The sequence below is a fragment of the Mizuhopecten yessoensis genome, unplaced genomic scaffold (assembly GCF_002113885.1).
Source record: "Mizuhopecten yessoensis strain PY_sf001 unplaced genomic scaffold, ASM211388v2 scaffold10889, whole genome shotgun sequence".
Lineage (NCBI taxonomy): Eukaryota > Metazoa > Mollusca > Bivalvia > Pectinida > Pectinidae > Mizuhopecten > Mizuhopecten yessoensis.
In genome coordinates, this window is record NW_018408772.1 from 764,449 (window position 1) to 780,021 (window position 15,573).

Sequence of the window (15,573 nt, forward strand, 5' to 3'; positions counted from 1 at the left end):
GACCGCGTTTGTCAACCTAGCTACCGTCGTCAACGCAGCTCGTGTAAATAGCCGGTACATACATATCGTGTGACAAGGCATGTGCAGCTTAATGACGGGTCATTCTCTAGATATTCTTAAACATGTAAAGTCTTAAACAATCGATCTTAAATCACAGTTTTACAATGTAGCAATTAAAGCTATTATGCTGATAATCCGTCTTGCCTACCTGTGCAAGTGGGGACCAGTTGGTCAATGTCTGAAAGTGCTTGTACACCATACACTGTGTACCCGACCCAGTGCTACGTCACACAGATTAGATTTGTCACGTGTCCTTTATCGTCATTGAGGAACGCCACACCACAACCTTCCACTCGCATACATAAAATACGACAGGTGGGATTGTATTTCATCAGCTAAAGGTAAGATATAATTTTATCATGATACACTTACCTGAAAACCATTTATCTATTTAAACAAAATAATTTCAGGTTTCTTGTGTATAAAGTTGGTCAATGCCTAGCACTAGGCTTCATGCTCCACTATATTTCAATTTGAGAGAATTTTAAGTAAACAATACCCGTATTATGTGTATAGGTGACGTTGTTTAGGCCGTCCCGGGTACAATAAGATAATGGCTAGTCACACGAGTTTACTGTCCGTTATACTACAAGCTAACACTGGTGACCGCGTGTGTTTATTGGGGAGTCGTAGCATAGATATGGGGAGTCGTGGCATAGATATGGGGAGTCGTAGCATAGACATAGATTTCGCAACATTCGAAACCGGGAAGGGGGCGGGGCGACCTTCCCTGTTGCCACAGTTTTTGAGTTCTCGTACTATCGTCAAATAGTCTAGTAAACCCTGTGCTTCCTATTACAATCGAGTGTCTGTGTACCTTGTATTGCCCTTTTCTATTTGTACCACAGGACACTATTCTCATATGCCTTCACTCCCTGAATCATCCTTCTCCGTTTTTCTAACATGTATAGAGGTCATTGTTGTGTTAGGAGTAGGTATGTTACTCGTTGTCATGTATGCACACTGATTTTTGTTTTGTGCGATTGAATGGTTGATTGATTGATTGAATGAATGATTGATTGATTGATTGATTGATGGATTGATTTAATGATTGATTGATTGTTTGTTTGATTGATTGATTGATGGGGCTGTATGTTATAACCCAGCAGAGACAAAAAATTACCCGCGTAACGGGAAACTTGAGTTGGATGTCGTCGCTTCTTCAAATGGCATGCATGTATAAGTCTAGCGATTTTTTTTGATTTTTTTTTTTACATGAGATCAATCAAATAGCTAGCCGCGTGCCTTCAATTTAGCATTGACATATTACAAGGGATCAGAGAGCGCAAGTAAGCGTTACACCTAGGGTGATCGAGGATATCTCACTTTATTGTAATATTTCTCTAAATGTTATTCTGGACGGTTCTCCATACTTGTCTGACGAAGACAATGAAAATATCTAACATATAGTCCAAACCTACATTAAAAATAATCCTTTCATCTTTGTTCATATTTGTTGTTGTTGTTATGTAATTAATATAAAGAAATATATTGGAGAGGGCGTTTCTAAGTTGAGATAACTTGTGCTTAATACTTTTTGTTGAATGACAAATAAAATATGTTTAAATCAAATCGAGGATATTGTTTCCGACCTGTCAAACTTTGACCGACGCCTTACACAGAAACTGCTCTACAGACACTAACGAAACTTTACAGGTGTATTGAATTATTCGATCTATAGTTTCACGAATAGACATAATACATGGCCACTGTGGTATCAGATTTGAACATATCGTGCTATCTTGGTACATGTATATATCTTCTTTTCTGTTTTGTGAATTACAATAAAGTTGGTGAATGGGATGGTTTTTAGACTGGGATTAAAATCTACATCATCCGCAATCAGCTATAGCCTCTTCAGTAATATAATTTGGAATGTTCTATGAATTTGGGTATAGCAGGGAAAGACATTCAATAATTGAAATATAATTTGTGACGGTATGTCCCTTTAACTTATCGGGGTAGAATTACAAGTTTGTTCGTGTACACACAGTTCATACCTGACCTCGGACTAAGCCCCTGCTAGCTCTGGTAAGCTTAGTCGGAGTGTAAACAATACCGTAATCGCAAACTAGGGCAAAATACTAACAAAAGAACCTACTTGGAGATTTAAGTCCGGATTTTCAGAATTTATGCAAGAGCCGAATCGGTCGGATACTTGATGTTTTATGTTAGTGTAGCATGGTCGAGTTTCTGTGTTACATTTTATGAGGTATCCTTGCTATCGCCTTTTGCTAGATGTTTTTTTATCACTTTTTTGTTCAATAGTGTATCATACAAAATGGTATTACGATGCATATCAATAATTTCTATACGACGCTTATGTTTATAAATATATGATAATCATAGGAGGAATCTTTAGTGGAGTAAACAACATATATCTATGGTCATGTGTACAGGAGTGAAATAAGCTTGAACGTAAGATATGTATGTATTTTGATTAAAAAAATACAAATGAAGACATCAGCTAGGAACTAGTTCGTTAGTGCTAACCAGTCCGCGCTCCATATAACCTAATTGTGTATTAACCTGGGTCTGAGTACACTTCGGTAATGAACACGTATTGCAGGCAATCATGCAGGTCAGCTCGGGGAAACGCGTCCACTCTTCTCTGTAACTGGCACAAATCGATCATAATATGTGTTTTAAGTGGGAGATTGTAAACGTGTTTCGACACAAAACCTAACAACTAATTTCAATAAAAAAAAACCACCGTCACTAGCCTCGTCTGTCAGTTGTATTATAAGTGTGTGACAAACGAGAGAAAAAGACGCTTTTGAGATGTTTTTTAAAATGCGTATACGTTTTAATTGCAGAAGTTTGCATCCCACACACATCCTGCATGGCATATGTGCCGATGTGGGGTTTAAAGACGCGTAAGAATGGGATTTGATTTTTGAATTACTTTCCAATTATTATAAAGTTATTTATAATGGGTTTGATTTTTGAATTACTTTCCAATTATTATAAAGTTATTTATAATGGGTTTGATTTTTGAATTACTTTCCAATTATTATAAAGTTATTTATAATGGGTTTGATTTTTGAATTACTTTCCAATTATTATAAAGTTATTTATAATGGGTTTGATTTTTGAATTACTTTCCAATTATTATAAAGTTATTTATAATGGGTTTGATTTTTGAATTACTTTCCAATTATTATAAAGTTATTTATAATGGGTTTGATTTTTGAATTACTTTCCAATTATTATAAAGTTATTTATAATGGGTTTGATTTTTGAATTACTTTCCAATTATTATAAAGTTATTTATAATGGGTTTGATTTTTGAATTACTTTCCAATTATTATAAAGTTATTTATAATGGGTTTGATTTTTGAATTACTTTCCAATTATTATAAAGTTATTTATAATGGGTTTGATTTTTGAATTACTTTCCAATTATTATAAAGTTATTTATAATGGGTTTGATTTTTGAATTACTTTCCAATTATTATAAAGTTATTTATAATGGGTTTGATTTTTGAATTACTTTCCAATTATTATAAAGTTATTTATAATGGGTTTGATTTTTGAATTACTTTCCAATTATTATAAAGTTATTTATAATGGGTTTGATTTTTGAATTACTTTCCAATTATTATAAAGTTATTTATAATGGGTTTGATTTTTGAATTACTTTCCAATTATTATAAAGTTATTTATAATGGGTTTGATTTTTGAATTACTTTCCAATTATTATAAAGTTATTTATAATGGGTTTGATTTTTGAATTACTTTCCAATTATTATAAAGTTATTTATAATGGGTTTGATTTTTGAATTACTTTCCAATTATTATAAAGTTATTTATAATGGGTTTGATTTTTGAATTACTTTCCAATTATTATAAAGTTATTTATAATGGGTTTGATTTTTGAATTACTTTCCAATTATTATAAAGTTATTTATAATGGGTTTGATTTTTGAATTACTTTCCAATTATTATAAAGTTATTTATAATGGGTTTGATTTTTGAATTACTTTCCAATTATTATAAAGTTATTTATAATGGGTTTGATTTTTGAATTACTTTCCAATTATTATAAAGTTATTTATAATGGGTTTGATTTTTGAATTACTTTCCAATTATTATAAAGTTATTTATAATGGGTTTGATTTTTGAATTACTTTCCAATTATTATAAAGTTATTTATAATGGGTTTGATTTTTGAATTACTTTCCAATTATTATAAAGTTATTTATAATGGGTTTGATTTTTGAATTACTTTCCAATTATTATAAAGTTATTTATAATGGGTTTGATTTTTGAATTACTTTCCAATTATTATAAAGTTATTTATAATGGGTTTGATTTTTGAATTACTTTCCAATTATTATAAAGTTATTTATAATGGGTTTGATTTTTGAATTACTTTCCAATTATTATAAAGTTATTTATAATGGGTTTGATTTTTGAATTACTTTCCAATTATTATAAAGTTATTTATAATGGGTTTGATTTTTGAATTACTTTCCAATTATTATAAAGTTATTTATAATGGGTTTGATTTTTGAATTACTTTCCAATTATTATAAAGTTATTTATAATGGGTTTGATTTTTGAATTACTTTCCAATTATTATAAAGTTATTTATAATGGGTTTGATTTTTGAATTACTTTCCAATTATTATAAAGTTATTTATAATGGGTTTGATTTTTGAATTACTTTCCAATTATTATAAAGTTATTTATAATGGGTTTGATTTTTGAATTACTTTCCAATTATTATAAAGTTATTTATAATGGGTTTGATTTTTGAATTACTTTCCAATTATTATAAAGTTATTTATAATGGGTTTGATTTTTGAATTACTTTCCAATTATTATAAAGTTATTTATAATGGGTTTGATTTTTGAATTACTTTCCAATTATTATAAAGTTATTTATAATGGGTTTGATTTTTGAATTACTTTCCAATTATTATAAAGTTATTTATAATGGGTTTGATTTTTGAATTACTTTCCAATTATTATAAAGTTATTTATAATGGGTTTGATTTTTGAATTACTTTCCAATTATTATAAAGTTATTTATAATGGGTTTGATTTTTGAATTACTTTCCAATTATTATAAAGTTATTTATAATGGGTTTGATTTTTGAATTACTTTCCAATTATTATAAAGTTATTTATAATGGGTTTGATTTTTGAATTACTTTCCAATTATTATAAAGTTATTTATAATGGGTTTGATTTTTGAATTACTTTCCAATTATTATAAAGTTATTTATAATGGGTTTGATTTTTGAATTACTTTCCAATTATTATAAAGTTATTTATAATGGGTTTGATTTTTGAATTACTTTCCAATTATTATAAAGTTATTTATAATGGGTTTGATTTTTGAATTACTTTCCAATTATTATAAAGTTATTTATAATGGGTTTGATTTTTGAATTACTTTCCAATTATTATAAAGTTATTTATAATGGGTTTGATTTTTGAATTACTTTCCAATTATTATAAAGTTATTTATAATGGGTTTGATTTTTGAATTACTTTCCAATTATTATAAAGTTATTTATAATGGGTTTGATTCTTAAAAAAAACACCGGAATAATGAGGAAATATAGCCAATAGCAAGACCGAAATGACTACTTATATAACTATATTTGCAATAAATGCCTCAATCTCCTCAACTTCATAAATCTCCATTCAGAAGCCAGTTGATATTGAATTATATAACTGATATGTTTTCTCCTGTTTGTGTGGTATTTATATCACATTAACCTTTCTTATAGACAAGAGGCGTTCTCTTGTTCTACTGCTTATCATAAACAAGTTTACAGCTCAAACTCTACCCGGTGAAGTCCTTAGATTCAGAGCGTAATACCCCAACTCCTCCTTTCCTAGTGTCAAGTGACTGTCTCGACAACAGTGAAGATGGCAGCCACCTGTGTTAATCTCCATTGAGCAGCAAATATGTGATGTCTCGTGTACCTGGTGGACGAATTCGTTTGAAAAATGGTATGAAGTGTAGTTTAGTACTGACTACTGGGTTTGACTCTCTCTGACTTTATAGCGAACCTGTGTGATATCTCTATATATAAAGCATACACAATGAACATTAGTTACCTGTACGTTCCCTCGTGCGGGCGCCGTCACGCATGATTGGCTACCAAGTAGCTGAGATTTCATCGCGTTGTGTACAATACGGAGTGGTGTACGATACGGAGTGGTGTATAATACGGAGTGGTGTACAATACGGAGTGGCCAGTAATAGTGTTGAATTAAAAACTTGATTCCAAAATGGGGAAATCTATAAGAGGAAAGAAACGCAAAAAGACAAATAGTGTGAACGAAAGTATCATGAACTAAGTACAGAGAGTGAAAATACGGCAAACCAATCAGCGGGACTTCTAAGTTCGATCATTAATGCCGCTAATGGCGTAATCTATGGCAGCCCGCCCAGCACACAGAAAAACCAAACCAAAGCTACGTCGACACCCATCTCAACAAATGACAATTTCAACAACAAAATCGATATGATACTAAAGAAACTTGACAAGCTAGATATTATCGAACAACAAGTAACTGGTCTTGCCAACAGGGTCACAAATCTTGATGAAAAAATGTTGGAAGTTGAGAAAAAGTCATCCTGCATGCTAGAAAACACCGTCAAATTTGTATCTGATAAGTATTCAATAATGTCTTCAAAACCGGGTATTTTCCAGAAGCCTGATCCAAAGCATGTGTTGTTCCAATACATAAAAAGGGAGATATTGATGACCCTAACAACTACAGAGGCATTTCACTATTAAGCTATTTGGGCAAATTATTTACTGGAGTGTTAAATCAGAGGCTACTTAAATGGGATAGTGAACATAATATAATTACCGATGCTCAATTTGGATTCAAACCTGGTTTTTCGACGGAAGATGCCATTTTCGCATTACAAACCTTAATTAATAAAACACTAAAAGCGAAAAACAGACTATACTTTTGCTTTATAGACTACACAAAAGCATTCGATTTAATTGAAAGAAATTGTTTGTGGTCTAAACTCATAAAACATGGAAACAAAGGGAAAATGTTGAAAATTATTCAGTCGCTATATAAAAATGTAAAATAATGTATAAAGTTTAATGGTTTGTTATCGGAGTACTACCCAAACAAAATCGGTTTGTTCCAGGGAGAAATTCTGTCACCGATTCTTTACAGCCTCTATGTAAATGTTGATTGGGGAGACACCAGAAGCATTGCAGAAACTTTTAGATTCATTATATGTATATAGCCTAGAATGGAGTTAAAACTCAATATCTCCAAAACTAAGATTGTTATCTTTCGAAATGGGGGGAACATAAGAGACGCTGAAAAATGGATCTACAACAACAAGGAAGTCGATATAGTTAATGAATTTACTTATTTGGGAATGCTGATGAATCTTAACGGAAAGTTCAATGTTACCCAGAAACATATTGCTAACCAGAGAAGAAAAGCTTTATTTGCAATTATCTGTAAGTTGAAGAAAAATAATTTTAATATTGGTACAAAATGTTCAGTGTTTGATACATATGTCAACAGCATACTCGAGTATGGAAGCGAGATATAGGGCTTTTATAAAGCACCAGAGATAGAAAAGTATACATACACGTTTATGTTACTCTCTGTGTTCGGTATACATACATGTTTCTGTTACTCTCTGTGTTCGGTATACATACATGTTTATGTTAATCTCTGTGTTAGGTATACATACACGTTTATTTAACTCTCTGTGTTAGGTATACATACACGTTTATGTTCCTCTCTGTGTTAGGTATACATACACGTTTATGTTACTCTCTGTGTTACGTATACATCCACGTTTATGTTACTCTCTGTGTTAGGTATACATATACGTTTATGTTACTCTCTGTGTTCGGTATTCATACATGTTTATGTTACTCTCTGTGTTAGGTATACATACACGTTTATGTTCCTCTCTGTGTTAGGTATACATACACGTTTAGGTTACTCTCTGTGTTAGGTATACATACACGATTATGTTACTCTCTGTGTTCGGTATACATGTTTCTGTTCCTCTCTGTGTTCGGTATACACGTTTATGTTGCTCTCTGTGTTCGGTATACATACACGTTTATTTTACTCTCTGTGTTCGGTATACATACATGTTTATGGTACTCTCTGTGTTCGGTATACATACATGTTTCTGTTACTCTCTGTGTTCGGTATACATACATGTTTATGGTACTCTCTGTGTTCGGTATACATACATGTTTATGTTACTCTCTGTGTTAGGTATACATCCACGTTTATGTTACTCTCTGTGTTAGGTATACATCCACGTTTATGTTACTCTCTGTGTTAGGTATACATACATGTTTATGTTACTCTCTGTGTTAGGTATACATGTTTATGTTACTCTCTGTGTCCGGTATACACGTTTATGTTACTCTCTGTGTTAGGTATACATCCACGTTTATGTTACTCTCTGTGTTAGGTATCCATACACGTTTATGTTACTCTCTGTGTTACGTATACATCCACGTTTATGTTACTCTCTGTGTTAGGTATCCATACACGTTTATGTTACTCTCTGTGTTACGTATACATCCACGTTTATGTTACTCTCTGTGTTAGGTATCCATACACGTTTATGTTACTCTCTGTGTTACGTATACATCCACGTTTATGTTACTCTCTGTGTTAGGTATCCATACACGTTTATGTTACTCTCTGTGTTAGGTATCCATACACGTTTATGTTACTCTCTGTGTTCGGTATACCCGTTTATGTTACTCTCTGTGTTCGGTATACATACATGTTTCTGTTACTCTCTGTGTTCGGTATACATACACGTTTATTTTACTCTCTGTGTTCGGTATACATACATGTTTATGGTACTCTCTGTGTTCGGTATACATACATGTTTATGTTAATCTCTGTGTTAGGTATACATACACGTTTAGGTTACTCTCTGTGTTAGGTATACATACACGTTTATTTTACTCTCTGTGTTCGGTATACATACATGTTTATGGTACTCTCTGTGTTCGGTATACATACATGTTTATGTTCCTCTCTGTGTTCGGTATACATGTTTATGTTACTCTCTGTGTTCGGTATACACGTTTATGTTACTCTCTGTGTTAGGTATACATAAACGTTTATGTTACTCTCTGTGTTCGGTATACATACATGTTTATGTTACTCTCTGTGGTCTGTCTGTCTGTCTGTCTGTCTGTCAACTTGAATTGAATTGAACTGAATCGAATTGAATATCAAGCTCTCTTGATTGGGGATTAAAACTGAATAATTATAACACAATTCAAAGATCCCCCGACCACTGCCGGGGCATTGGAAAGATTATTCAGGCATGATTACAGTATATCTTCGATAAATCTTTTCGAAAAAATTGTCCCGAATATAACAAAATGAGAGGGAGCCAGACCAAGATTCCTACCCTGGACCTCTGGTTGATATACCGTCGCTCTAACTAACGGTAGTACCCTCTGGTTGTTATACCGTCGCTCTAACTAACGGTAGCACTATTTGCCCAGTCGCGCCACAGTTATATCTTAAGCGGTTACACTGGAATCTCTAGTTTGTTTTGCCTGTAGTTGGACAAGAACCTTAAAAATTTCGTCCCATTTATTTGTTTGACCTTCTTTTCATAATGGGGATTAACTGTCTGCACTACTTCCACTAAATTGCCTATGAAATCTAGAACCTGTTCCTTTATACGAAAAAAACAGTTTGTCCGTTTTTAAATGTAACATTTTCGGGTAAAAATCATGACGAACCTGCAAAGGTTTATGAAGGCTTTGTCAAGGCTCGTCCGAACGCTGTGTTAAGCAGCAGCATCAGGTCCGATCTTATGTTATAAACGAACAGCTTTGGTCAAACCGGTCCAACAGTGTGGAAAGTGATAAACGAAAAATGTTATGCCATGACTTGGAATACTATTTTCAATAATTACAGTAGACTATTTGAAAGTTTCAAATGATTAAGGAAAGTTGCAAAAAAAGATTGGTTGAGCAAACAATTTATGCTTAAGCATGTAAACGGGTTCATGAATATGGGGCCCTGTTCAACTCGTTTCCTGTAAAATATTCGCTATTTCCACATTTTTTTGCTGGTCAGGAAACCTGTGTTTACATTTCTTGTAGGAACTATATTGTACACGTGTTAAGAGTACTGTTTACTATCGTGGCGGATTTGTCCATTTCGTTGTTTCGTCTTTTCGCCTAAACATACGAGACTTCGTAACAGTTGACCTGTAAACAAAGGTCACTGATCAACAGTTGACCTGTACACAAAGGTCACTGATCAACAGTTGACCTGCACACAAAGGTCACTGATCAACGGTTGACCTATACTCAAAGGTCAATGATCAACATCTGACCTGTACACGAAGGTCACTGATCAACAGTTGACCTATACACAAAGGTCACTGATCAACAGTTGACCTGTACACAAAGGTCACTGATCAACAGTTGACCTATACACAAAGGTAAATGATCAACAGCTGACCTATACACAAAGGACACGGATCAACAGTTGACTTGCGCGCTGTATATGAAGGTCACTGGCCAGCAGTTCGTTCTGTAGAGGCTTCTGACCTCCTTAAGCTTAACATGACAGTTGATAGTTATACTTATCACACTGTATTTTCCAATGACGATAGGATACGAGATCAAATCGAGAGGCCACCGCAAACGGACTCGAGATTTTATCTACGTGCGAGCGATGAGAACATTTTTCGAACGACTTTCACTGAAAATACTGTAAGATAAATTATTTATCATCAATATAATACTACCTTTAATTATTTTTTAGCGGAGGAATACAATGAACCTTAAAACTACGTAGAAAAAAATATTTTCAAAACAATCCTATCGTCATTGGCTTTTCCATATGCACATTTACACCTGAAATGGTGCTGCTTACAATCCTTATATTTTATGTGTTACAGATAATGGCGTCACAAGCAGTAGCAGTAGACGAGGTCGGCAGTGGTGACAGCAAAGGTCACGTGTTGCTAACAGGTGGAGCCGGTTACCTAGGAACAACAATGATCCCGATCCTTCTGGAAGATGGATACGAAGTAACAATCTACGATATCTTTAAATGGGGCATGCATCCCATTCTTAACTTCGCACAGAACCCGCGTTTTCACATTGTGAAGGGAGATGTTCGCAATCGCGACCAGCTGGCCGAGGTTATGCATGATAAATTTGCTATCATCCATTTGGCCGCCATTGTAGGATATCCTGCCTGTGACAAAGATCCGGATCTGGCCATTGATACAAACGTCGGTGGGACGCGGATGATTGCTGAACTAAAGCGTCCTGACCAGATCATGGTGTACGCAAGTACGGGATCGTGTTACGGGGCGGTGGAGGGTGTGTGCTCGGAGGAGACGGCTATCAGCCCTCTCACGCTGTATGGGGGCAGCAAGGCTGAGGGAGAAAAAATCGTTCTAGATGTGGGCGGGATCGCTCTGCGGCTCGCTACAGTATTCGGTCTTTCACCTCGACTACGTCTTGATCTTCTTATCAACGATTTAACTCATAAAGCATTGACATTGAAAGAATTTGACCTCTACGAAGGAAACTTCCGCCGTACGTTTCTTCACGTGAGAGACGCTGCTCGTGCATTCGTTTTTGCTCTTTCACATTTCGATGCTATGAAAGGCCAGGCGTACAATGTTGGTGATGAGAAGATGAACATGACAAAATCACACGTTGCACGTGTAATACAGAACAATGTACCCGGATGTAAAATAACAGAATCCAACTCCGGCGAAGACAAGGACAAGCGAGATTACGAAGTATCGTACGCCAAGATCCGTAAACTAGGTTACTATGCCACAGTGTCCGTGGAGAAAGGTATACAGGATATGCTTAAAGTGCTACCCTTCCTCGCTCCAGAGGACATACCTCGCTGTAAAAACGTGTGAGCAGGATATGTTCAGATAAAACTCCTAATATATAAAGCATTATTTAAAAGATGTATAGCTTTATCTACACGTATACTTTAAAAAACATCAAGTTGTCAGATAATGTAGTGAAGACTCCACTTGAGTTGAATAAGCATGGCAGCTTTCTTCCGATAATCTAGACAGGGCGACCTTGACCTATATATTACGCTCAAACAAGTGCTCATTGGGCTACAAATAACTCTTTCAGAAGCCAGTCTGGTTTTGGTGACCTATTACAGGACAATCAACCTGGGACAACATTGCTAAATATTTACTGAAATAGATCGTAATCCGACAGTTGCGACATATTATCAGTGATTTGACAATTATTGCGTGTTTATTTATTCGTTATACTGAGAACCCGGATGGGTTTGATTGAGGGGCCTACGATGGGGTACACTGGAAGGCCTGTACATCCCCTCCTACTTTTAAATCAATAATCATTATTAACTTTTATACACATTTATATATGTTGTGTGCATGAGAGTTGAATTCACATACTGCTGAATAACAGTTATTGGTAAATATTGGATGAATTGATATTACATTAAAGACACTCACCAATTAAAATGCAGTTTATCAATTTTATACATGCGCATGCTTATATATATAAGGTCACATGAACCAAAGTCTCGGTCCTTTTGTGATCGTTCTTGTGAATCGTGCATAACTATTTTACATTTGCATATCAAACTGTAACTACAGTTAGCTTGTGACCAGAAGAAGGGAATGGTCAAGGTTCGAATCCACGTTCAGATAAAAAAACAAATTGGCATGTGATCATTTTCCTTAATTAAGTGATAAATATTTTTCAAATCAATGGAACATTTTATTGATATTTTAATAACATTCCTATTGATTTATCTTCTATGGAATCATGTCAACAAATCCCTGTACGCGTGTACAGTACAGCTACGCTTTGTAGTTGAGACATCATTTTAAATGATATTTATGAATTGTTTTACCCTCAAACTGACATTAGTATTTCTATTAATTATTTAAACACAAAGAAACGATGCCGAAATACAAAATATATGGGATTTTTGCGTCAGAATAAAAGAAGGCAAAGCTAAAAAAATTGAAATGTTATTATCGCAAAGATATTACCGAACATGCGGGAAAATTCATCGTCGAAGTCAATCATTTGTTTTAAATGCAGGAAGACTGCAGCACAAAGTAAGGAGCGCAATACACGTGTAGGACATGCTTTTTGAAAATTTATGTAATTTTACCATTCCAAGGTGCAGGAAGAAAAAACCAAGATATGTGCTTTTTATGAAAACAGGTAACGGCATGACGTAGGCAGTAGTAATGAAAATTAAATCCTTACAAACTTGTTGGTAATGATAGTACGATCGTGTGTTTCATACAACGTAACACGAAATAAGCATTTTGTTGAGTCTTTATCGTGAAAAGTTTGTAGATTTCTAGAAACAACATTGAAAATATTAATTATGCTGTAAATCCTGTTAACTGTCAAATTTATATCATAAGTTATACAGAATAAGATGTATTTGTATAAATGTGACCTCTTGTACCACTCAAAAGGGTGGCAGAGTGAAAGAAAAACCATAGCCGTCATTTTGAAATAAAAAATGTTAAAGAACTTCAAACTGACGTTTCAATACAAGTTTAGGTCGGAAAACCTGTCATTTTGAAATCCTATATCTAACTTGCACTAAAACTTTGTTGGGATGATATATCCTGAAAAAAACTATTAAAAACATATTTTAGGTCGCTCTTTAATCTGATTTAGCCAGAAGGACCGTCATCTTAGTTTAAACATCATTTAGTATAGGTATTATATTCCAGTAATACAAACGTGATATACCAGTAGGATTTGAAAACAAGTACAAATTACTTATGTTAATCCGTCTCCTTTTTATGAAGCCGCGATTGGACGGCACTGACTACTATTATACATACAGATATAAGTATGGATAGGGAGAAAGGAGGCAACGAGGTGCAAAAGGGTTTTGAAGAAAAAGGTTTTGGTGGTAAGATTTATAGCTGAGTAAATTCCGTCATCTTAAAAATATATTTATCAAATTCCAACTTAAACCCAATTTGTTCTGGGCTGAGTAACTGACACTTGATAGGGATGGTCTGCTGGTGGTCTTGATAAGATGTTATTTTTTGGGTCGCTCAGAAATCCAAGATGTACCACGGTCAACAATTTTGATACTGATTTCAACCTTAGGGGTCCTCGTTCCACTGGCACGAACTGTAACTACGTGTGTACGCACTGGAAACGGGTTTTCCGCTTGAGTTGAGCTTTGAGAAAAGTATACCTAGCGGGACATTTAAGAAATGAAAACGACGAAAATGGAGTACACAAAACATAGCCAACAACAGTGTCATGTCCCAGGGCTAGACCAGGGTTCGAACCATGTTATGCCGCTGGGCTAGACCAGGATTCGTACCACCTGGGCTAGACCAGGATTCGAACCACACTGGGCTAGACCAGGGTTCGAGCCATGTTATACTATCGCTTTAACCGATTTAACTACCTGATCAATGGAAGTGTCGTGGCCCACACTTGGTACATTTATATCCGAACGTGAATTAAGGGAGGCTACTGTACGTACGTCACAACACAGTGCAGTGGGTCAGGGATCCTTCAGGGGAGGCTGCTGTACATACGTCACAACACAATGCAGTGGGTCAGAGATCCTTCAAGAGAGGCTACTGTACGTACGTCACAACACAGTGCAGTGGGTCAGGGATCCTTCAGGGGAGGCTACTGTACATACGTCACAACACAGTGCAGTGGTTAGAAATCCTTCAGGGGAGGTTACTGTACATACGTCACAACACAATGCAGTAGGTCAGAGATCCTTCAGGGGAGGTTACTGTACATCCGTCACAAGACAGTACAGTGGGTCAGAGATCCTTCAGTGGAGGTTACTGTATATACGTCACAACACAATGCAGTGGGTCAGAGATCCTTCAGGGGAGGTTACTGTACATACGTCACAAGACAGTACAGTGGGTCAGAGATCCTTCAGTGGAGGTTACTGTATATACGTCACAACACAATGCAGTGGGTCAGAGATCCTTCAGGAGAGGCTACTACATACGTCACAGCACAGTGCAGTGGGTTAGAAATCCTTCAGGGGAGGTTTCTGTACATACGTCACAACACAATGCAGTGCGTCAGAGATCCTTCAGGGGAGGCTACTGTACATACGTCACAACACAATGCAGTTGGTCACAGATCCTTCAGGGGAGGTTACTGTACATACGTCACAACACAATGCAGTGGGTCAGAGATCCTTCAGGAGAGGCTACTGTACATACGTCACAGCACAGTGCAGTGGGTTAGAAATCCTTCAGGGGAGGTTTCTGTACATACGTCACAACACAATGCAGTGCGTCAGAGATCCTTCAGGGGAGGCTGCTGTACATACGTTACAACACAGTGCAGTGGGTCAGAGATCCTTCAGGAGAGGCTACTGTACATACGTCACAACACAGTGCAGTGGGTCAGAGATCCTCCAGGGGAGGTTACTGTATATACGTCACAACACAATGCAGTGGGTCAGAAATCCTTCAGGGGAGGTTATTGTACATACGTCACAACACAA

The 15,573-nt window shown here is 35.3% G+C and overlaps 1 protein-coding gene across 2 annotated transcripts; it reads left to right on the forward strand.

The window, feature by feature from the left end:
* Positions 1-291: 291 nt before the first annotated feature.
* Positions 292-12,556, forward strand: LOC110463339 (UDP-glucuronic acid decarboxylase 1-like). Of its 2 annotated transcripts, XM_021517847.1 has the most exons (3): positions 292-401; positions 5,917-6,030; positions 10,979-12,556. In XM_021517847.1, exons 2-3 carry the CDS (start codon positions 6,028-6,030, stop codon positions 11,963-11,965), a joined length of 990 nt encoding a protein of 329 aa, XP_021373522.1. In that variant the 5' UTR covers positions 292-401; positions 5,917-6,027; the 3' UTR covers positions 11,966-12,556. The 2 variants fall into 2 exon arrangements, with proteins under 2 accessions (XP_021373522.1, XP_021373523.1); XM_021517848.1 differs by lacking the exon at positions 5,917-6,030.
* The last annotated feature ends 3,017 nt before the right edge of the window (positions 12,557-15,573 follow it).